Here is a 25,744-nt window from a genome sequence, read left to right on the forward strand (position 1 = left end):
CGAAAAGGCCCCACAAGCTCATCTTTGATGATACCAGCCCAAACCAGTACTCCACCTTGCTGGCGTCTGAGTCGGACTGGAGCTCTCTGCCCTTTACTAATCCAGCCACGGGCCCATCCATCTGGCCCATCAAGACTCACTCTCATTTCATCAGTCCATAAAACCTTAGAAAAATCAGTCTTGAGATATTTCTTGGCCCAGTCTTGACGTTTCAGCTTGTGTGTCTTGTTCAGTGGTGGTCGTCTTTCAGCCTTTCTTACCTTGGCCATGTCTCTGAGTATTGCACACCTTGTGCTTTTGGGCACTCCAGTGATGTTGCAGCTCTGAAATATGGCCAAACTGGTGACAAGTGGCATGTTGGCAGCTGCACGCTTGACTTTTGTCAGTTCATGGGCAGTTATTTTGCACCTTGGTTTTTCCACACGCTTCTTGCGACCCTGTTGACTATTTTGAATGAAACGCTTGATTGTTCGATGATCACGCTTCAGAAGCTTTGCAATTTTGAGACTGCTGCATCCCTCTGGAAGATATCTCACTATTTTTGACTTTTCTGAGCCTGTCAAGTCCTTCTTTTGACCCATTTTGCCAAAGGAAAGGAAGTTGCCTAATAATTATGCACACCTGATATAGGGTGTTGATGTCATTAGACCACACCCCTTCTCATTACAGAGATGCACATCACCTAATATGCTTAATTGGTAGTAGGCTTTCGAGCTTATACAGCTTGGAGTAAGACAACATGCATGCAGAGGATGGTGTGGACAAAATACTCATTTGCCTAATAATTCTGCACTCCCTGTAGTTTATTTGAGGTTCCAGGTCTGAGTTGGTGTATGTTTTGCATGTTTCATGTCCTCTGAAATGTAAACATTACACCGGATATCTTTTCTTCTGAAAGTATTTAACTTAAAAACACAGACCCGGCTTAAAGAGGGCATCTCAACATGATGTTATAATACCAGTGGTTTTGTGCGTGTGCGATTTAATACGGTGGTCACAATCAGTTGACTAAAATGTTTTGTGAGATTTGGATGCCACAGTGCTGTATAGTTGGACTTGTATTGTGCTCAGTTATACAATATTGAGTGGAGTACCAATATAAATTATAAAAACAACAAACGACAGATTGTTTGATCAATTCTGTGCAGTCGGCTACAAAGTGGGCGAATTACTCCGCCTTGATTATGTGAAAATTCCTGCAGTGAATTCTGCACATCTTCCTCTGAATCACTGAGATGCGAGTGCGAGTGCCCCTCTGTCTGGGCTATTTTCTTGGCTGATGTAAATGAATATCTGTGGTGCCCTGGGGCATTGTTTCCCCATGTTACACAGCATCAGGAACCAGGGAGATAAATGGGCTTGGCCTGTCCAAGGCATCGGGACTTCTTCTCTGCTCAACCATAACTAGTAATGTCCTTTCATCCTCTGCCTGCAGTGCTATAGATAATGGAGTATTTGAAGAAGAGGAAATGCTAAAACAAAGAGACGAGATGTGGTTTATGTGATGGCAGTGGATGGGATAATCAAAAATGTCAGAGGAGAAGCAAATGTGATATAATATAGAGAAATAGCAGCGGGGGTTTGAATGCATGAAATATATATATAGACAAATATAAATGGATTAAAATATAGGAAATCTAAGAAACAGTTGCAGAAAAGGAAGGAAGAATATCTCAGGCAGTTGTAAATAATCAGAGGATGAGAAAATCTCATGGGTGGTTGGATGGAAAGATGGATGAAGAGGGGCGGGACAGCAGGCAGGCTCCATGGGAGATTGGCTTAAGTAGCATGGTGCCTGGCTCCCCTGCAGTCACTGAGCCTCAAGTTCAAATTCAAAAGAAAGAAAACCTGTCAAAGCAAACACATGCCCTTCTAACACACGCCTAAACCCAATCACATGCACACAAAATCAGGAAGTTCTTTGGTGTCACTGTAGCAGCATAAAAAGAAAGAGCCCTGATAAATGTGGGATGAACCATTTGTAACATAAATGTAACTTTGTGCTGTTTGCCCTAGTAGCCGCAAGAATTTCATCAAACATCTTTTTCACATGCTTGACGGCGCACTATAGCTTTCCCTTACCGAAGGAGATCGAGAGCATGTGTATATGTGTCTCTTTGCGAGCATGTGAGGATGGCGACTGGGAGTGTTTTTCTCCGATAACCTCAGTTTGTTACTTTTTGATCCTGCTAAATTAAGATAAGGGGCTTGGTTAATTAAACTGTCACATGGCAATACCTTGAGGAATTGCCAGGCCAACGCAGATTTAATTGGGTGGCTGCAAATGTCCCCGCGTTGCCTCTCTTTTTTGCGAAGCAGCCCCACAGATGGGGAGAAACACCCTCATGGCTACTGGCAAAAGACTCACGAATGACAGACATGAACATTTTAATAAAGAGGAGTGGAGCCAACGAAAGGTTGATCTGATTGCTAATGTGCTACTGTAAATGCTGTTCCCATAGCTTCCTGCTTTACAGGGTTAACGCTAGGTTAGACTTAACGGGACGGATTTTAATTGCTACTTGAGTATGCGCGAGTGAGATTTGTGTAATTCTTCTGTACATTGCAGGCGTCTCCTCAGTGCATTAGCTGCAAGGGTCTCCAAAGCCCGGTGGACAATGTCAGCAAGCTTAAGATGCATCTGTAATCACCAGCAGCCAATTAACAAGCTGACCTCACCTTCCCACCTCAAACCACAACAAAGATCTATTATGGAGATTTGGAAGGCTTGCAGTGTAAACAACTAAGTGCGATGGATCTTCCTACAGTGCTTATGGGTGTTTGCATACACGCGCTTCATTGAAATTCAGAGCCACAGTGAGGTAGACGGATTGATGTTTTGCTGATGTGTAGGTTTTTCTGTAACAGGTTTAAAGAAAGCATTTGATCAAATCACATATCCCCCAGATCCATTCAAGTGTTGCTTTTACTGTAGGAAGCTAAAAGTATTTACCAGAGTGTCCTATCACGCATAAACACTCAATGTTACTCATTTTAAAGGGAAGTGGCAGCAATTTGCGGACACAAAATGAATGACGTTAATTGAAATGTTTTAATCTGATGCAGTTTTTAGAAAATCAGCACCGCTGAGATTAGTGTAGGCTCTTTAGCGGCGTTGTGGGGTTAGTGTTGCTGGAGGACATTTCCTTGATAGCGTAGCGCCCATTCAGTGGCGATGTTTTGAAAACAGTTGTCCATCTGCCCCTGGAGGTGATCAAAATCTGCCTTGATTAACAAGTGGGAAATCTCGGTAATGGTCCCTTGTGCTGACTCTCATCCCCTCCCAAGTGGGGATCAAAGAGGATGAAGTTTTGAGCCCAGGGATAATCTAGTTCCCTAGATTGTGATAATGCTGCTCGGGATGATCGTGTGGATCAGAGCGGGTTGGGGCGTGCTCGTGCCTGTGGGTTTTATGCTTGCATGTACTTGTGCGCCAATGTGTTGGTGCTCAAAAGAGAAGAGGCAGACAATAGCAGAGTGAGCCACTGAAATAGTACACATAGCCTGATGGAAAATAGGATGTTGCTGTATCTAGGCAACCACATCAGAATTCAAGACATATCAAACAACAGGTGATCGCCACCATCTTCCTTTTTAATTTTAGGCGGATTAATTGTGATCAGATATTAATTGATGGTTTGCAACAATGCAGCTGTTTACAAACAAATTGCAGTTTGACATATTTAGACAGGCAGACATACGTGGGTACTGCTCTTTGATACAGCACCTACAGATGAAGGTGATATGCTTGAAGGACAAGGACGGTTATCATTTTTTCATTTATTCCACAAAATTTCAATAGATGATGTGTCACTATGTGGATACAATTAGATCCTTTTCGAAGAAATTACCTCTTTAAAACATTTTTCATAAGTCTCTACAAGTCTCTGACATTGACTGTGCTTCACTTGTGAGATGTTAGCAGGTGCTGCCTCTTCAAAAGCATTTAATTAGAATTGATAACTTGGCCATTCATGGGCATCATTTCTTTTGTTCTTGAGCCATTACTTAGGATCATTACCCTGTCCAAAGTCAGCTTACGATTCAACAAAGGATGACCCCAGGTTAAATTTAGCACTCATAACATAATTTCTAGTTGAATCAAATGACTGCAAGTTTTAAAAGTCTGTGACGCTGCCTGTGTGAAGATTCAGAGTTGGTCTAAAGCGGCTCAATTTTGACAAAAAACTATTGTGATCAGTATCTTCATCTTGATTTTTTTCACGTGATTATTCATTTACCTAACAAGCAATATGGGGTTACTAAACTTTAAAGTATGCATTTTCATGTGCTTCATTTCCTCCTAACTTTTAACTTAAATGAAGTGCACGAATGAAAAAAAAGGTTCACGTTATATCGAGTTTAACACCTACCAAGCACCCCCTGCAACTATCTTTGATTCATCTGTCCAGAACACATTATTTTAAAAACGCCTGGTTTGCATTATTCCAATCTGTAATTTAGCTCTAATGGTTTTTTTGGGCAACAAAGGCCATTTTTGTGGCACATGTCCCAAATACATCAGATTTGCCAAATTTTGTTCTGACTTTAGACTTGTGTGCCTTGACATCATCGACTAAAAGAGTTAGCAGCAGATCCAATCGTTTGAATTTTGAGGGATTCTTATGAGCTTCTTGGATCGTCACATGGTCTTGGAGTTTCAGTGTCTCTCCAGTAGAGCTGAATAACAAAGTCTTAGCTGTGCTTTGGCTGGTTGGTTGGTTTGTTGGTCTTGTTGAATTTGGAGAGGGGACCAATACTGGATCAGATTGGCAGATATTTGAAATCTGCCTCTTGCTGGTCTCAAGGATCACAAACTTTTGAAGATCTTAGTGATTATTTGAAGTGTTTGGGATTAGACTGGATGACTGAATCGTCATCAGGTTCTCTGGCTATTCTAGTTACGACTGCAGCAAGTTCAGCATTTAAACCCATTTAGCAAAAAACATCGATTTTAATTTGAAATGATGGAAAGATGCTAGTGCTAGCAAACACTCACTTTGCAAACCAATCTGTTGTTGTGTGAAGCTTTAAATTGTGCTCAATTTTATTTTGACTTTTCGGAGTTTTTTCTCAGTTTTACATTCGATTTTTTTTCTTTTTCTTTCTTAGGAAATAAGTTGGCAGGAAAATCACTAAAACAGAGAGCTCTTCTTCTTCTGCCACGATGGCACCACATGCTTTAAACCAAAAGAGATTTAAAGCAGCCAGGCTGTATCTGTCAGATCCTAAGGAGGTATTTATTAGTTGCCCTAATATGAAACACATAATTGTAATCTTTATGGCTTTAAAGGTATCCAAAATTTATATCGATTAATTTTTAACAATTTATTTAAATAATGAAGATGGTGCCATTTGCTCAGGAGCATCGCTGTTATTTCTTGCCATTGTTTTAAAAAAGTTGCAGTGTTTGCTTGTTCTCAGTTTATGAGATGTTATGTTCATCCAGTGCACCTCTTTTGGTAGAAAAAAACCCAACATTTGCAGTGTGAAACAGCAACAAACTGGGACTTTGTTTATGAGTTTGTTTGGGGTTTTTTTGCTTTTCTTTGCGACTTACAGTTTGCAAAATGACAGTAAGCTTAAGCTCTGCTGAATCTCATTTAGGTCTTAACTTCCCTGTTGTTCTGCATGGTCTCCTCCCACCCTGATCTGTGTCTGGTGTTGGTGTCCAGCTGTTCCATCAGCACGACAAGTGGTTCAGGAAACTCCCTCATTGTTCACTGACCAATCGCAAACACACCAGAATGCTGTCAACGAGCATTTTCCACCCAGTGGTTTGCATTTGCCTGCACCTGTGGTTTCGGCCCAGAGGGCATGGGATGCATGAAGGGGGTGGGGGGCAAAATAGGAAGAGGCTGGGCACTGGCGTGGAAAGGAAGTCAGATTTCGGATTAGACTGTCTTTCTGTCTGTCGAGATTAAACGTAATAGATTCATTCTGAGTTTCCCTCTTTTTGTTGTGTTTTCCTCAAAATGGATCAGAGGCCAGCTAAGCCTTACTACCCACCCGTATTTGCATTTTCGCAATTTGCATGAACTCATTGGAGCTCGGAGGCAACTTGCGGTTGTGTGTGCACATGTGCAGGCATGCGTGCGTTCCTGGCATGTGCTTTGTAATTTGACAAGCAAAATAAAGAACTAGTCCAAACAATCTAATAAACGTGGCCGAAAGAAGCTGCGCCGCATTCCCTGGGTTCCTGGCCCCAAATCACCTGGAAATACAAAGCGTTTATTTTCCAACATTTACTGGAATGTTAAGAAATTACATTCACCGCCCCTCGCTGACTTATCACATGTTGTAACACACTGTATCACACTGCAGCTGAGAGCCTACTGAGGAGAGTTACTAGGATAGATGCTCAGTCTGCACTGCAGTGCTTTGCTAGCCTGGGTTGTGAATCTTATCAGGCAGAGTTGTGGTAGTGGATTTTGTGTGTGTGTGTGTTTGTGAGTTTGTGTGCCTGCGTGTGTGTGTCCAGGCCCCTCTGGAGTCCATTAATCCCAAATCTAACAGACTTACTGCAGAGGCAGCCTTTGATGTGTGCTGAATCCCTCTCTGGAATATTGGATGCTGCTTCCATAATACCCACTTCCCTCTCTCTTGTCAGGAATACATTGTTTTGTTTTTCCCCCCACGACGCTGATATTGTCCGGCAGGACAGGTGGCTGCTGTGTTATGAGTTTGTTTACAATTCAGGTGTGTTTTTAGTGGTTCTGTGATCTGTAATTTTACATCTCTGAGCTCCTTTAATCCCATTCTTATCTTGTGTAAGCCTTCTAATCTTTGACCCTAATCTTAAAGCGTCACATAGAATGGGGCAGTGCAGATTGACAAGAGTTGTTTTTCTCACCTTCAAATTCAATGCATACATTTGTCAGCGAGAGCTGGGGTCTGAAAGGTATTTATTGTTATATATTTCTATTTATTTGTGTTTTATTGCAGTGGCCTGGACTTGAACCCACCCTATTTTAAAGCCTCGCGCTTATAACCCTCTGGTCTCAGGAGTGAAACAGATGGAGAGGCAAAGAAAGTATAAATTAGATAGTGAGATGGAAAACACATTTCTATTTGAAATGATTATCCTCCCCGACGGCTATACTAATAGACTGTTATTGCATTTCCGTCAGTTTCTTTTAATCTAATCATGCTTATAAACAGATGAGTGAGAGTGTTAGTGTTTGCGTATATTCATCCATACAGAGACATAAGCAACCAGTGTCTAGACGGCAAACACCAATTTGGCTGGCGCATGGAGGAACATCAATGCTAAAGCAATGCTGCTGAAACACTAGGCATGTTCTTCTGCATGGAGAGGAGATTGCAGTGACAGACAGAGAGCGATAGGAGGAGGAGGAGGTGGCGCAGCAGAAATAGAGAGGCTGGCAGAGCTCGCTGTTGCTAATACATCCAAAGTGTGTCAGTTAGCTCTCTAAATGTGTTAGGCCCCGGGGCTGAGAAAGCCAACACCATCGACTCAACCTACCGCACTTCACCTTTCCACTTAGCCTCTGTTCAACACCCGCCAATATCCTTGGAGGGGGTGGGTGGGGTGGGATGGTTGGCGGTGTGGGGGTTTTTCCAGTGCTGCTCATTGGCACGACTGATCAGATGACTCGGTGCTAAAGTGTACAGTTTTCCTATTATACATATTAGTCTCATGAGTACACGTCCTGAAGTGCTGAATTTAGAGAAGGTAGGTGGTATGCAGCGTGGCAGGTAGCTTTACAGTTGGTGTGCTTTCACACTTACTTCCCTCCTTTGGCAGCTTCGCTCCAGTGTTCAGCAGGCAGTCGGGGTGTGGGTGATCCCATTTTATGACAGTAAGTCATCATACTATTTTTTATATGACAGATCATGCATACAGAAGAAGTCATTTTAACTTGAATATATGCCATTTATTGTGTAGCTAGTATTAACTTGTGCCATAATATTTAAAAATACATGTAAATGGTGTACATTCCTGAAAAGAAATTACATATATATTGTGCATATATATTGTGCATGATCTCATATTCTCGTGTTGCTGTTCTTCCTACGTCATCATAGTAATGTTAGTTAAGCATCAACATTGCAAATGAACAGTGATGTTGTTAACCAGGAAGTTATCACAAGCAAACCCAGCATTTACTGCATTTTATTAATGAATAAAGGAAAAGCTTAAAGTGTTGATCATTTCTTCTAAAAGATTTTTTATATAAATGAGGGCCTTTTTCTCTATGACATCAGAACAACATGACTAATGTTGGTCCTGGACCAACATTATTATGATGATGCAGGAACAACAACAACACAGCGATATCAGATACTCCGTATGATGTAACAGCTGATCCATCCCTTATTTATTTCATCATTTACTCCAACATTTTTGCACTCTGGACCTTTGCGCATATAAATAGACAATAACAATATGTAGAGCATATGTCACGCTGATACTGTCCGTATCCGGAGGCAAGTACCCTGTATGTGTGCGCGTACTTTGCCAGTAAAGCCGATTCTGATTAAAGGAATTGTGATTACACTCGATTAATGTAGACAGACTGACTTTCTGTGCTCCAGTGAGTCAAAGTGGAAGAAAAATGAAAATATTATGCACACTCTAACAAGCAGGCTTGGTCTGTCAGATTAGTCTGTTTGAAAACATCTGAGTGGTGTCATGTCAGGTACGTGATTAAATTCACAATTATTTTTTTTTGTGGGGGGGTTTTCACCCAGGGGATGCTTTTAGTTCAGCCGAAGTAATGTAAGAGAAATACACATTTTTAAAAGTGTCACTAAGAAATGCGAAATGCTCTGGTTGGTTGGTTTTTCAATTCTGTAGAATTTAGTCTGAGAAAAACGAATGTCATAGCAAATCACAAGGGTTTGTCCTCCATCGTCATCCAGTAATATTTAAGGCTTCTTGCAAAAATTACGATTAAAAAAATAGTGGTTTGCAACACTGATACTGATACTTGGTAATTGAAAAATCTGATAGATTGCATAAGATTTTCTTCTTTCACACACATTAAACAAATTTCCAAAATATTTATCAAGTATAATTATTTATGAGTTCTTGCTACGACAACATAACAATGCGGTTCAGCTAATATATAATGTGTATTGCTGATATTATTGATCAGGCTCTGCTGTTTTACTTGCTAAGGAAACAGTATTGCTAGTGGCAACAACCTGTCGAATATCCACAAGGCTTGCAGAATTTTCCATTTGCCCTTCTTTTGTATGATAATGCATTTTATCTCAGACTTCAGTTGCAAAGCAGAATAGTGCTATCATTTGATATGAGGGAGAACCATGTCCTAATGCAATAGTAAGGTTAGTACTATTCTGCTTTATGCTGTGTGTCTAAGTGTTGTATTACAGTGATGGTTCTGTGGAGACAGAGCGTCAGAAGCACTTTCCCTAATCCTGCTAAAGCAGCACACATGGGAATGATTACTTGCACAAAGCCATGACACTCTGAGTTGTTCAAATCCTTTTGTTCAAAAGAGAGCGACAAACAGAGGGGCAGACAGAGAGCGGGAGACAATAAAAGAAAGTGATTTAATTCAGTAAATGTGACATCATTTTATGTCTAGTTGATCTTCTTGTTGTATGGGTTGCCCAAATGAAGCCTCCACAGTTCTCCGTGTTGTTTTCGGTCGGCTATCAGGACAGGGCCACGACGCTTTATTTTTAGGCAACAAAGTTTAAGAAAAGATCCCCCAATTCTAGAGCAATGGAAGTGGATCATTAACGCAGCATGGCTAAAATGTAAAAATTTGTTGGAGGGAAGCACTTCAAAAGATGACCCTATGTGAATTAGAAACAAAAGGTTTCCTTTCATTCTTTCTTTAATAGGGTGTTTTAAACCTGTTTTCTCCTTGGATAGAAACAGGATTTCTGTAATGAGCTGGTGAGTCACTGATTCTCTCGGCTTAATTTTTTTTTAAATTCCCTGCCTCCTCCCTCTTTTTTTTCTCTTTCTCTCTCTCACTTTATTTCTTGTGCTCACTGTCTCTCTAAATGGGCCAAGGCAACTTTCTTTGCCGTCTACTGGGGGAAGGAAGTAGATTAAGGCTGTTAACAGGCAGAAGGATGCTGATCAGCCTTTCTGGTCTCTGCTCTAATGCTCGGACCATACTGTGCTCTCCTCCTCCTGAGGATCCTGGGCTATAGGCTCCCTTTGAACACATTGCGTTTGTTTTGAACTGGCATGCGGTGGAAGAAGTGCTGTTTAACTGAAAAGCCCATTTGATTCGCACAAATATACCCCAAAACGATTTAAAAGTGTCATGCAGAGACGAAGACAAAAGAAGAGAAAAAATAGAGTGCACTGTCTTCACATCTGCAAACAGTAAGTAGTAGTGAGTAGAAATAAAGCATTGTGCAGGCCTGCTGTGTCTATTTGTGTTGCTTATGAGTGAACATGTTGTGATGCGCACACTCTAAAGACAAGGCACACACAAGTACGCTATATTTAGATGACAAACTGCCATAAACCCAGGCTAAAGGGGGAAGAAATAAACAAAAGAGAGAGGGGGGGAGAGAAGCAAGGCGGTCCAGAAGCATCCCCTGTCACGGTGCAATCCCCCATGTCCTAATTACACAGGCTTAGAGGAAACGGAGGATTAGCCACTGATTCACCACGCTTCTCGCCTCATCTTCTAATAAGTTCCTTTCTTGTCTCCTTGCCACCCTTTGTGCCACCCTCCATGTCTTTCTCTCCAGGTAAAGGTAGCAAGATACTATTGACTTGCGGCTTTCTCTCTTTCTTTGTTACATCTTGTCGGCATGCCTGGCTCAGAGAGCATGAGCATGTTTTACTTTCAAACACGTCGCCATAAAGACTCTTAAAGAGGTGTTTGAAACTATTACTCACCTGTGGATCTGTTTTTGAACATTTATGTAGTTCTACATGCTTTCAATATAAGAAAAAAAACATTTAAAGATTATTGATAGTATGATTTCTATATTTCTTTTTACAGATATTTAAAATATTTGTTGTAATCCTGTATTTATATGACTTTATATGGCTAATGCCAAATGCATATTGATAACCCATTGCAGGATGTTTGTGAGGAATTGTCTTTAAAGTCATCTGGACTCTGGCAACATTAAGATTTTGTTAAATTAACTTATGATAAACACATTGCATTGGAGCTGATTAGTGCAGAGTTGTTGTAGAGGTACCTTGTATAAACAATGGCTAATGTTCTTCAATGCTATAGATTTTTCAGATTTATTGTTTGCTAGGTATAAATAGCTTAATGACAGTAGGATAGATGTCTGAGGACTGTTCCTCTCAGACATCTATATCTAATAGCTTCCCTGTGGCTACTCTCCTGAAATTGCTCCACCATTAAAACACTTACTGGGTGAAAGAAAGAGGAGCGATCTATTGCCAGAGGAAATGTGAATTATACAAGGTCTTAAGTCACAGGTTGGAAAGGAAGACTTTTTTTCGGGGGGTTGGGAGGATTGTCCGTGGAAAGAATCTGTCTTGACTGACCATACAATATTTAGTGAGTGTCTCTGATTGCCGTGAACACAGAATACTCAGAGCTGCTGCATGCTCGATAATATTTTTTTTTTTCTTTGTTTATTCTGCGGTTAGCCTTCTTTTCCTTTGTTTCTGTGTCTCCAGCATTGAAAATCTCTTATTGAAGAACACGCAGAACTTGGCTGAGCAGGTTTCTCAAACACAACAGTGGGAACTTTGTCACATGTCGAAGATGTGGTTACAGATAAACAACAGTTTGTCTGTTCTCAGCTCTTTTTTGGCTTTGAATAGGTTCCCGTGGCCGTTTATTACTGTGGAACCTGTTCTTCTAGTCTGAGATTTGCCTGTCAACAAACAGAGAAATGCTGACATTCACCTCTTTTTTATCGCACTTATGCGTAGGCTGACCTTTGCTAACAATTAAGCGGGTGGAAATCTTCAGTAATTTATATTTTTGTCAGGGACCTCATGGATTGTGTGTGAATTACAAGTCTAAAACATGTTCTCAAAATGCACTAAATTCAGGGAAGGCTATTCATATTCGAACTGGGTATATTAATCGAGGTTCATTAAAAACCAATTGATATGTCCTCAAGTTGCCTGCACACTGGCACGGGAAAACTCTAAGTGGTCACTCCGCAAGGACGTCAACAGGCACACACATGTGCGCTCACAAGCAGCAGCGGTTATAAAACCACGTAAATCATTTGCAAACAAATTTGTATTTATAAGGACTGCATCCCACGTTTTACTGCCCTCATTTCTGCTTTGTGTTAAAGGAAAAGTGCTGTTTGAGCACACCGTGTCATTTAAGCTAAGGAGCATCCGCCTGCCCTCATCTACACAACCCACAGACCCTTCTTGCCACCCACTGCACACAGCAGTGCTTGCTCATCATTGATTGGGCTTTGTGTGTTTGTTTTTGTTTGAATATGAGCTTATGCTCCGCTTCCTCTTCCTCTTGAGTTTTTATCCCTCTCTCTCCTATGCACAAAGACTCTTTCCCCAAGGTGTTCTTTGAACAACTTAGCCAGGCATTAGCTGACGGAGGGACTTGTAGCTCATGAGGGAACGCCTGAAGAGAGGACGTGTTTGATCCTAAGATATCTGCCCTTGATTCTGTCTCTTCTGTGCCAGCCACCCAGTGCTCCCCACCACCGCTGCCAAGCATTTCTGCCTATAAGTCGGCATTCTTATGCCTCCAACTGAGATAAAATCTATCACGCTGGAGAGGACTACCCTTCTCATTGTGCAAAGTCACCCACTGCACATGAAAAATAAAATCTACTCACTCAACATCTCTAAGGTATGCTTTACATCGACTCCACAATTTAGCAGGAACATAAGTTAAAAAGGAGCAAAAAAGTCTACTTAAACATTCAGCTTGCTCCAAATTACCAATTTATATCACATCACAGGCAAAATTTAGTGTTGTTTTTGGTTTCAAGCAGAGCAGTAGACCGACGTAAAATGCTGGTCCCCTAGCAAACTGTGATGAGTACACCAAAGCAGCAGTTTCATGGAAATACTATTGTTTTCCAGCCTCTTAAAATTAAGTTGGCAAAATATACTGGCCAACTGTAGAGAACAGCCAACGTTCCCAGCACAGCTTTGTTTTAGATTCATAACAGTATCAGATGCAGTAATTCACTTGAGTAATGTCCTCATTTTCAACACAGCAAAACTGTGCAGCTAAAAAGAAATATAGACTGACTTTAATCTGGAAGAAACTAAAGCATAACAGGTCTGTCAACAACTTAAATAACAGAGGCAGCATAAAACCACTTCCACAGATTTTAAATGCATTTACATTAAAATCTATTTCATTAATAATCATTAATTAATACTGCTTTCATTTATATATAATTTTTTTCTTGTGTGGCCCCTCCAGTCTACCTTGTCAACTGAATTCTTGACAAGATAATGTAGCACAGTCGGCTCACTAAGGCCCAAAGTCTGAAATACTCTATTTAAGTACTGTTTTTGGTCGACCGGCGACCTGAGAAGTCAGATATTTAGCAAACATTAGGCTCAGTCAGAGTGGAGACTCTCTCATCTGTGCAGTCCAAATATTTAGTTACCCTGATTGGCTGAGAATGTGGGAATGTGTGTGCGTGTGGGGTGGGTGGGTGTATACAGATGGATCAGCTGGGCTAGATAGCACTAGGTGAGGAGATTAAAAGGAAAATGACACACACACATGCACACCTAAACCCACACTGCGAGCTCCCCCAGGTGAACAGGTGCAGTCATGGTCTGTCACAGATGCTCTGTGCGATTCGTCAGCTGCCATTCCTCCTGTCCACCTTGGGTGGTATGGGAGAAATTCACCACAACACAACCGCAAATATACACAAATGCACTGACATTTTAACAGAATTTGTTTTTTTTAGCCTCATAGGCTACTCCTGTAGCTTATAGAGCTGTCTAAAGACTCCCCAGGTGTGACTGAGAGGAAAATGACTGATGAAATTTATGATTTGTAACTTTTTAACAAGTTCTTGAACTTAGGGAGCACTCTAACATGCTATGGATTTTCCCAGTGTTATGTTTTTGCTAGCTGCAGCCTTTGAGTACACCTCCCTCTTGGTTCACCCCTCCCTTCTCAGGAACCACAGTGTGTGACAGGGGGACATTAATCACAGGGCTGGGTAATAAAGCGAGGAGGGATGGGCATGTAGGGCCAGGGGGGCAGGCGTCTGGAGGGAGAAAAGGCTGTTTAGGGAAATCACACCATGCTTTATGACACACACTGATACACAGGCACACTTTTACACTCACAGGTTTCGTTGCACACCCTGTGCACATCATATTGAAAGCATCCAGCCTAAAACTTTGAAAAATTAGTTGAAGAGGAGAGAAAAAAAACAACTCATTATTTAGAGAGATGTGACCATTACCTCTCTATTAGTCACTGCTTTGCCTGCTTGTGTCATGTCATGTGGCCTGGTCCTTGTTAATGAAGTGTTAATTTAGAAAGACTTTCTTTTTGTCAGCAAATGAGAGGGAGGTTTTTTCTTTTTGTAATTTAGAAAGACTCAATAGGTGTTTGCGGCTCATTAAAGAATAACACCTCAACTGCTGCTGTGCTGCTGAGGTGAATGGAAATTTCTGTTAAGCTGAAAATGTGAAACAGTAAAAGAGTGTGAATGTATGTGATCACTTACTAAACGATAGCACGAGACAGTTCTTTAATCTACTGGTTGTGTAACTTTTCAGCCTCTTTTTTTTGGTAACATCATCTTCATTCTTTCTTGGCTTTTCACTCTGGAAACTCAATTGTTATTCATGTAGTAGGTTTATAAAAGGTTCCCGATTATAGATCCTACACTTCTGTGAAACACAGCTTCAGCCCGGTAGATCCTTAAGATCGACCTATTGAACTGACTGAAAGCAGAAAAAAATGTAAACCAAACTTTTGGACTATGTAAAGACTCTAATTCAACCATTACTAATAAATCAGCTTTAAATCTTCCTCAAAAGACGTGTTTTTTGCGATAATTCTTAAATTCTTAAAACTTATTTACAGTACATGGATTTCCTTGGAAAACAAGGCCAAGGACAACATCACAGAGGAATTCAAATTGGTGTTAATAAGTATTAATCATATACAAAAAGTTCTGGTCTAAATTTGATCAAATGTAGCATAACAAAAGGGTAATGGCTAGCTTTCAGTTTAGCTAGCTCTCAGAGAGATTTAATGATGTTGTGGGTTACATGGTGTTACTACTGATCATTAGGTCATTTTAAAGAAAATAAAGTTCCTTTATTCAGCTGTGTTTTTTTTCTTTTCACCAAACTTATTATCTTATTCTGGCTCATCTCACAAGACTGATGTTGACAAATAAAACAGTGAACACGAATCATGTACTTATTTGCTTTCTTTTGACACATTGTGTCCTTTTGCTATTGCTGAAATATTTCTTAGAGCAGCTTTCTGACTTTTATATCCATTTTAATGTGCTTTTAGCATTGAAGATAACTGGCAGCTACAGAGGTGTCCTATCAAAGTCACTTGAAATTTTGCCTGTAAGCACGGCAATTAACCCTGCTAAACGTAGCAGCTCTGTTTCTCTTTAAGAAAGTATTCAAGTTTAAAAAAAAGGTGTGTGTGGAATTAAACCTTTTTGCTGGCAATCGAGGTATAATAAATATCTGATTTCAATAAAGGATTCAGGTCAAGAGTCTACAATATGGCTACAAAGATACAAAAATCAACCCTGCCTGACTCTTACTCTAAGTGTTACAGTCCCACTTTCCCTTGAAGCTGCAGCTGAATCTTACCTCTTCTTTCTAATGATAAGATGTTCTAGTCATCCTACACACTGAGAAATCGCACATTTTTTGCTAAATATGAGTGGATCACCCTCCTGCCTTTCATGGGTTCTCATTTATTTCACAGACACTGTACTGGCCTTTTTGAGACTTGAATGTAAGATGAAGTCTAAAAAAAAATATATATATCTTTATAATATCAGTGCCTGGTGTTAAGGCCAGTTTTGTAAATGAGTGAACAAAGAAAGATTAAAAAAAAAATCTCTGTGCATGGTGTAAATATGGATTAATATCTTCATTTTCATCTCAAGGTTTTGATTTTACAACAAATATCTAGAATACCGACTTCAAATTGAAGATGCCAAACGAGTGCAGGTATAAAGCGGTGGAGATATAATTCAGGTAATGTGCTTCCTCGATGATTGGCTAATATAAATAGGAAATATTTATACAGGGAGTGCAGAATTATTAGGCAAATGAGTATTTTGTCCACATCATCCTCTTCATGCATGTTGTCTTACTCCAAGCTGTATAGGCTCAAAAGCCTACTACCAATTAAGCATATTAGGTGATGTGCATCTCTGTAATGAGAAGGGGTGTGGTCTAATGACATCAACACCCTATATCAGGTGTGCATAATTATTAGGCAACTTCCTTTCCTTTGGCAAAATGGGCCAAAAGAAGGACTTGACAGGCTCAGAAAAGTCAAAAATAGTGAGATATCTTGCAGAGGGATGCAGCAGTCTCAAAATTGCAAAGCTTCTGAAGCGTGATCATCGAACAATCAAGCGTTTCATTCAAAATAGTCAACAGGGTCGCAAGAAGCGTGTGGAAAAACCAAGGCGCAAAATAACTGCCCATGAACTGAGAAAAGTCAAGCGTGCAGCTGCCAAGATGCCACTTGCCACCAGTTTGGCCATATTTCAGAGCTGCAACATCACTGGAGTGCCCAAGAGCACAAGGTGTGCAATACTCAGAGACATGGCCAAGGTAAGAAAGGCTGAAAGACGACCACCACTGAACAAGACACACAAGCTGAAACGTCAAGACTGGGCCAAGAAATATCTCAAGACTGATTTTTCTAAGGTTTTATGGACTGATGAAATGAGAGTGAGTCTTGATGGGCCAGATGGATGGGCCCGTGGCTGGATTGGTAAAGGGCAGAGAGCTCCAGTCCGACTCAGACGCCAGCAAGGTGGAGGTGGAGTACTGGTTTGGGCTGGTATCATCAAAGATGAGCTTGTGGGGCCTTTTCGGGTTGAGGATGGAGTCAAGCTCAACTCCCAGTCCTACTGCCAGTTTCTGGAAGACACCTGCTTCAAGCAGTGGTACAGGAAGAAGTCTGCATCCTTCAAGAAAAACATGATTTTCATGCAGGACAATGCTCCATCACACGCGTCCAAGTACTCCACAGCGTGGCTGGCAAGAAAGGGTATAAAAGAAGAAAAACTAATGACATGGCCACCTTGTTCACCTGATCTGAACCCCATTGAGAACCTGTGGTCCATCATCAAATGTGAGATTTACAAGGAGGGAAAACAGTACACCTCTCTGAACAGTGTCTGGGAGGCTGTGGTTGCTGCTGCATGCAATGTTGATGGTGAACAGATCAAAACACTGACAGAATCCATGGATGGCAGGCTTTTGAGTGTCCTTGCAAAGAAAGGTGGCTATATTGGTCGCTGATTTGTTTTTGTTTTGTTTTTGAATGTCAGAAATGTATATTTGTGGATGTGGAGATGTTATATTGGTGTCACTGGTAAAAATAAATAATTGAAATGGGTATATATTTGTTTTTTGTTAAGTTGCCTAATAATTATGCACAGTAATAGTCACCTGCACACACAGATATCCCCCTAAAATAGCTAAAACTAAAAACAAACTAAAAACTACTTCCAAAAACATTCAGCTTTGATATTAATGAGTTTTTTGGGTTCATTGAGAACATGGTTGTTGTTCAATAATAAAATTATTCCTCAAAAATACAACTTGCCTAATAATTCTGCACTCCCTGTACTGCCGTATCAGTTCAGATGAGCAGATTTTCAGTCAAACGGTGTAGCTTATATTGGACCACATAATCGCAAGAGAGAACCTGCTGAGCATGACCCTGGTGGCCATATCAACACAGGCAAATGTGTCCTTGATCCGGACATCTACTGCCCATCCCAGAGAGCTGGTGAAGCCTAGGTGAAGAAAGTGAGAGAAGGAGAGAGAGAGGGAGTGCGAGATGAATGTCACCTCTGCTCTCATATGTCATATTGGTAGTCATAGATATGAGGAGAACGCCTCAAGGTTGAACGTGCAGCTGAGACATGAATAATCTATCAGAGGATTCCTCCAACTAAACAGAGGGAAATATGTCAAAATGGATTATTTATACTTTAATTTACACGTGTTGAATGGACAATCACGAGACATTGCTGAGGCCAGATGAATTGTTTGTGTCTGGAATTCACGCACTGGTTTGTTAACCAAGCGTGGTTACATGTATTCCCTGTACGCTGTAGCTTGGTGATGGATCACAATAACAGCGCGTTGTCATTAGAAAGTGCATTCAGGTTTGTTTTTTTGTTTTTCATGCACAAGCTTTGGACCGAATCGCTTTGACATGTTGTTTATACTTTCTTACCCAAATCACTTTTTGCACAAAACACAGGCACGCACACTCCCATTTCTCAGTGCGTGCAGACGCATGCACTCACCCCCACACGATTTAAATGTAGTCCGTCTCGTACTGGTCTGGCCTCTGCTTTCCAGCTCACCTTATTTCTTCTTCAGATGACTGCTTCAGCATGGGAAATGTCAAGCTCTCTTTGCCAGCACTGTTTGGCTTCTTCAAACATTTGTGAAGTGTTAAGCTCATCTCTACAGCTTAGGAGGGCAGTCTCTTAGGAATCTAGACTGCTGACCCGCAACACAGCAAAGACAGCCTAGCCAAGTGCACTCAAGCACATCCACTCTGCCTGCTCATTCGCATCAACCAAAGATTGTATTAGTCCCAAGTTTGTGGTCTCTAAAGCAGCACTCTCACCGTGCTGCAGAGGTTCATGCATTGCATAATGGAATTGATGGGGGTAGCGTCGCAGCTCTTAACAGCAATGTTGTCTTTTCACATTTAGTTGGAAATAATAGTGGAATGCTGCTCTTAGTAGCCTCATTTTAACTGCAATTATTGTTGCCTTTAAGACAAAGCCAAAGCAAACACTCTCCTTGGTAACAAATTCATCTAAATTCCACCTACCGATTTGCGTTTCAAGAGCTGAAACCACAACAGGCTTGTTAGACGAAGATAAATTACGCTGATTTTTAAAATGTGCTTTGGTTCCAAACTTAGTGTGCAACAATGAAGAAATCAAGGTTTAAATCATTAACAGTCAGCCAGAGAGGTGAAAGGGGTGACAAGCTGTAATGAAAATGAGCAAGAGAGATGGCTATGTTCAATTATTTCTGTCTGCCACCTGTTCTGCTCTCACTTTTACTGGGCTATATAAACAGATATGAAAATCCTGTGACTAGAACTGCCTTGCTTCTCTCCCTGGAGACAGCTGCCTTAGTGTTGCATTTCTGCAAGAAATTGGAAATATGGTGTTTACCATATATGGTTCCACAAACAGAAAGAGGCGCATGGCGTATCTCAAAAGTAATATGCAATTAGCTTGAGCTCTTTAGACGTCTGTGCAAATAACCTTTGTATTATACCGGAGATGGCTGTTAAATTTTCCTGTGTGTTATAACATTTGTGAGATTGCCCCAACCTGTCCCTTTTTAAGTTTATGCGTCTTTAACTAATGGCGTGATAATGTTTTTCTGTCACATTTACAGTATATTTCATGGTCACATCTCATGATGATGGGGAAACAAGGACCTATTTGTGTTCATTTTATTTGTGCTCTTGGAACTGTTCAGATATTGTCTTTCTGTGTGTCCTCTTGATTTCGTCCCACCCAGCCAATGGAGAAATTCCATTTATTATGGGACAACAGATGCTTTTTTTTGGTTGTTTGTTTTGTTTCATTTTTCACATTTTTTTTTTCACTTATGCCCAAAAGGAGGAAAAAAAGTGCTTCTTCTTTTATTATTATTCTTTTTAAAACCAAGTTCTGGATCCGTTTGACACAGGCATGAACACTCCCATAATCAGCCAGAGTGTGCATCCTTCTGAATAGAGATGAAAGCGGGGAACACACACACACTTATACACACATGCGTGCACACGCCAGCAACAAGAGCACACAAATAAACAGGCACAAACACACAGGGAAGAAGCACAAGCCATTTGGCACAGCCTCTCTGTCTAGGGAGGGCTTCAAAGCCCACTGACATGAATTTATGATAACGGCACTATGCCTTTGCCAAACCTCAACTGTTGTTGTTTTTCCTCTTGCTCCCTCCCCATCCTTTCTGTATGCTTTGCCATCCCCTTGATCAGAGCTTTGGAAATTGCTAGCAGGTGTCCCCCAGTCCCCTTGAAAAGCTATGTGCACGTACTATATGTGCATAAGTGCATGTGTTCAGGAATATAAGTGTGTGTGCATGTGTGTTTTGATAGGGGGAGCCTGATCGGGCACTTCCTTTTTTGCATCATTTCATTAGGACTGGCTCTAGTTCTAAGACTTAAGGCTTCAACTTCCTGTGCAGCTCAGTTCCATGATACTTCTATGAATCTGCTACCCTCTCCCTGTGTGGTTGTACTCAATTCTGTGCTCACTACTGACATAAAGATCACTTTCTTCTCCGTCCACTCCCTCCTTCTCCCTTTTTTTCTCTCTGCAGATGAGGATTGTCTGAACTGTACAGAGGAGTGCCGGGTACTCGGTCATTCTGACCGCTGCTGGATGCCCCAGTTCCCCACTGGAGGAAACCAGGCAGAGGGTATCGACTACCGCAACAATATGTTTGTGCCAGCAGGGATGGAGACTGTGCCAGAGACAGAGACCTACGAGACTGTCAACCCCAATGGCAAGAAAACGTTCTGTACTTTTGGCAAGGAGAGACGTGACCACACCGTCCTGGTTGCCAACGTCAAGCCCTACTTGAAGGCGAAACGTGCTCTCAGCCCACTGCTCCAAGAGGTACCCTCAGCCTCCAGCAGTCCTACCAAGGGCTGCTTCACCATGTCTCCTTGCTCCTCAGTCAAAAGCCCCGCCGACGGGGCCGAAGGCAAACCACCTCCGGCCACCTGCTCTGGTCACTATGGGCCTCCTGATGGTCAGTACCTGTCACCCACCAAACAAACCAGAGAACAGGGGGTCTACCCATCCTTGCCTCCTTCAGACCCAGTGGCCAAGGTGCTCGCAGAGGCTCGCTCTAGGATCAGCCAAGAGGCAGCAGGTGAAATGGAGTGTGTCCTGGAGCAGGTGGAGCCAGATGCAAGCCGTGACGGAATGGACGCTGACCAGGTGGTGAGAGACATCGACAAACTATTGCAGGACTGCAGGGGAAGTGAAGCCACTGGCACGCTCAGGAAGTGACACAAAGAACTGCAGCAAAAAGAAGTCAAGACGGTAGAGAGAGGAGTAGGGTGCTATTCCACAAACTCTCATACCAAAACTCTCACCAAAACAAACTGAAAAAAGCTTAAATGGCTCTTATGACAGGAGCTCTTTTCACTGTATTTGTTGTAAGAAAACACTGAACATTTAATATATCTGTCATTCAGCACCAGTTTCGGTGCTGAGATCCCTACCAACAGAAAGGAACTTGGTAACAAACATCTGAATTCTTCTGAATTTATAAACTCTTATGTTTTGGATTCCTAAGCAAATTGCAGAGGTTCTCGCCTCAGGCACCTCGCAAGCTTATTATCTAAGTGCCCACCAGCTCATAAGTGTGTTGTTCATGGTCTCGTGAAATCCTACATATTTAAGTGTGTAGGTGGATTTCTGTTATGTGTGATGGACATCAAAAACGATTGAAAAAGGACTATTTATGGTCAGATGCGACAATCGACGCGGACGCAGAAACAAATTCTAATCGTTTTGGGGTCAAAAGACCGAAATCCACAAGCTGACCTTATCCTTTTTGAATTTAATCTAAGTGTTTGGATCCTGTGTCTGAAAAGATTGGTTAATCAGGGGTGTGTTCGCAGGGGTTTGTTATGAACTCGGGGGTCGGAGTGGCTTCAGTGTCCCGCTGAAGGTGAATTATTACCAGTGTAACCATGCTTCACCTGTCATCTGTAGCTACATGTGTAAGCTGTGTCTGTCTCACACCTCTATTTAAATGTTCACGTTGCTGACCGGTGTAGCTGCACGCACACAAGTTTACACACGTGCACTACACTTTGCGCAAACATACGCTGACACACGCACTGATGCCTCACCACACTCAAACAAACACACACGCACGCACACATAGACACAAATGCTTAAACACAACTGTCCATCTGTGGAATTGTCCTATACATGTACGTCATCAGCTTTCAGTCCCTTGTGTACGGTGAATTATCATGTGTGTGGCTCTGCCTTAAGGCAAATTGTAAAAAAAAAAAAAGGGACATTTTTCCTCAACTGTGAAAAGATGATATCTATATGATTATATAGATGACTGTATGTATGAATCCATGTATAGTGTCCAAATATTAACAAAAATATTTATACATTTTGTAAGAAAACAAAAAAAAAAGACGACGAAATGAGGAAACTAAACGAAATGTGTCCTGGCGTTAAGGTCGAGAGCGGCGTATTAACTGAAAGAACTACAGAGGACACTGCCATTGTTTCGAAGACAAATATCCAAAAATATAAGCGAAGAAGAAAATGTCCCTTCACATTCTCACTATACATAATATCATTATATGTGTAAATGTATCCAATTTAGATGTGTTTACATCAAAAAAATTGACATATTTTTTATTGATTTTACTGCAATTTCTGTGCATTTGAGCCAAATTGTTATGTGTACAAAAGCTATATTGTGTATTTTATTAAATTAATATATAGTTGTGTTGCAATATACTTGGGCTTATATTGTATTTGGCAAAAGTTGCCTTAGTAGCTGTCGAACTCTGTGAGTTTGCTTTAGTTTGGGTTTTATGTTGGTGTTTTCTCTTTTGTTTCGTTTTTTTCCATCTCTATTCTGCATCTTTGCAGGCTGGCTTCAGTGCTTTTGAGATGTCGCCTCTTTTTACCCTGAGATCCAGCTGGATCAGATACAATAACTGTTGAAAGCTTCATGAGCCAGCTGATCTAGAATACGGTTCGAACCAACGACAAAAAGCAACAACCACAAGAAAAAAAACAGTTCAAATATTTTTGCTGAGCAGATTTTTACAGGGCAGCTATTTTCTTTAACTAGTATACGTATTTTCTGTTCATTATGTTTTTACTTTATCTCCAAAAAAAGAAACCTGCCATATGGAAAGTGGAGTGGTTTCCTTGGTGATCATAAAACTGCCTTACTGTCTCTGCAGAGAGCTTGTTGTATCTGTGGAGCTTGTGACTGCTTATAAAGCCCTGGTCCACCAGAATGTGCATTTTCTATAAAGGACCAAACGAGGTTCTTTTTTCAGCAGTCTGTGTTGTTTATGTATGTACTCAATACCTGTTAGAATTATCATAGTTTGCAGAGAAACTTGACATCTAAAATTCTATCTGAAGTTCTCTTTTTTTTTCCTTTTTTTTTTGATGTCTTTGCTGTTTAGGTACATGGTTTTATAGAGCCATGTGACTTCGCATTCAGGCTTTCTTAAGAGGAATAAAAAAAGATACAGACATTTATTTTTGAAACAATTTTGGCACATTTCGGCCACTCTCTGAAATAATAGCGGGAGGTGCTTTTTCTAATATTCTCTGGTGGTAAAATACGCAGAACAGTAGGCTACTAGATTAGATGTGTTTTGGAAAAATGTGACCACAATCACCAAATGTATGTGGAGATGCAGCCATGAGAGGGAACAGTGACTTCAGATCCATACGACTCCTGGTACGTTTAACACCGGGAAGAGCTGAATGGGAATCTCAACAGCAGATATAACACCCTCAGTCCTGTGAACACATCACATCCGAGTTCTTTTGCTTCCTTTTTCTTAATTGAGATGCATGTTTGGACATTCTCTTGTCAGTCTGCCATTTTGTTGTACCTACTTGCCATGTTTTTTTACATTTTGTGCATTCTACCCTTCATTTGCTTACTTTTCTCCTCCTAAGCCACTGGCTTTTCTCGCCTCTGTGGAGCAAAGTATGCGTTGCCTTTTTCTCCTCTCTTTCATCTGTAGAGTATTTGGTTTCGTCTTACCCTTGCTCTTTTTCCTGGGAGATGGCAGAGGCTGTTTTTAGAGAGGGCTTGGAGGATTTTGACAGAGGAAGAAAATATTTATGGCTCTTTTTAAATGAGTTTTTTTCCTCTCTCCTTGTTGTTATCTCTCTCAAATATCTGGATAAATCAAGCAAACCTGACATTCACAACATACAAACAGTTAAAATGTGCTGTTCTACGAGCACGCTACAACTGTGATCCATAAAAAAACTCTTGTCACACACACATACACAAAAATAACACCAAGGCACTTCAGCTACACACTGCCTTTTATTTAAATGCTAGCCCCTTGGAGGTAAAGGCTCAAAGAGAGGGCAAAACACTACCCAGACAAATGTGACACTTCCACACTTTTCTTCATGCTTTATTTTTCTTTTTATCTCTTTGTGCTCAGTCTTCATGCTCAAACAAGCTTTCTGTGCGTGTGTGTGCGCGTGCAGAATTCACTTTCATGCCTTTATATTTTGACTAAACACTCCTTGATTTCTGTTCCTTTTTTTCGAGAGGTTTAATTCGCCCTTAAATGAAACCGCTTTTGTTGCACTGTCTCTTTCTTTTTTTTTTTCTTTTTCTTTTTTTTTACTTTGACATTCACTCAACAACAAAGGTCAGAGGTCATCCCAGGATTCTTGAGCCCTGCTGCTGAAAGTGCTGTCCCCTCTAATGGCGTTCCACAGGCCCAGCCACTGTCTGTACGCTCCCAAACGTGAGGGCAAATGGGGAAATGAGCTGGGTTCAGTGGACAGAAGGTATTCTTTAAAGCCATGGCCCCTCTCTCAGGCTTTTTGCTGTTTAATAAAGCAGAGGCTGCTGCTGAGGTCAACACATAGTGGGAGGTGGAGCACAATGTAAGGCCTTTCATTGTTGTCTAATTACACACTGTTGGCATCATACACTGTTAGCAGTGCATTACTGAACTCTAGAGTGGGTTATTTTTGCCCACTTGAGACTGTTGGTTTTATCAAGTGATTAGGACAGGGCCTTGTTGAATGTGGCTAACCACCTCTGGTGTCTGACTCACACCGACGCAGGTGCACATGGACTCAGACAGCCACTGCTTCACACACACAGACAACATGCCTTTTTTTTTTGGTAGTTACAGCAAGCACCCAATGTTTGTCAGTGTTGTCCCCTCACCCTCCAGGCCCACACTGATAGCATAGGACTCCACGCTACAATGGGCAGCTGGTGAAAAGACCAGAGACATTCATTTGTATGGATTATTTCAACTGCTATTGTCTAAAGGCTGTGTTCATTGTGATCTATCTGGAAAAAAAAAAGATGAAAAGTTCAAATAAAAAAAGCAATTACTAATAACGTTTGCTCTTGTCCTTTTATGAGGCGGTTGAGGATTGGTTAGTCGCAGCTTTGTTTTGATTTCCCCTTCGTCTCCCGAGCGATAACCTCGCACGTGCGTCCACGGAGCCAATCTTTTTCTTGTCAAATAGAAATGCATTGTTTACTCAGCGAGTGCCAGATTAGTTTGGAACAGATAAAAGACTTCAGAAATATTTCCAATTGTGTTCTTCAATGTTAAATTCACATGCGCAGAGCAAATCCTACCAAAGTACACACACATAGAAACTTGCTGTGGGCAAATGATCCTCGATTCATTACATTAGTTCACATTTTCACCACATAAAGATTACTGCTCATGCCTCTTTTTCTTTTTTTTTTTTCTTGAATTGCTTAGAGGCAAATAAATTGGCAGTTGAAATTATGTCTACT

At 41.1% G+C, this 25,744-nt stretch overlaps 1 protein-coding gene across 2 annotated transcripts in view; it reads left to right on the forward strand.

Moving 5' to 3' along the window:
* pcdh17 (protocadherin 17) overlaps positions 1-25,333 on the forward strand; it is a 67,671-nt gene extending 42,338 nt beyond the window's left edge. For both annotated transcript variants that reach the window (XM_084936835.1, XM_084936842.1), the window contains exon 5: positions 20,534-25,333. In XM_084936835.1, the coding sequence (XP_084792961.1) occupies positions 20,534-21,231 (698 nt within the window). In that variant the 3' untranslated portion in view covers positions 21,232-25,333. The remainder of the gene's footprint in view (positions 1-20,533) is intronic.
* Positions 25,334-25,744: the final 411 nt, after the last annotated feature.

This window comes from Perissodus microlepis, chromosome 1 (genome assembly GCF_051167445.1).
Source record: "Perissodus microlepis isolate ML-2025 ecotype Zambia chromosome 1, ASM5116744v1, whole genome shotgun sequence".
NCBI lineage: Eukaryota > Metazoa > Chordata > Actinopteri > Cichliformes > Cichlidae > Perissodus > Perissodus microlepis.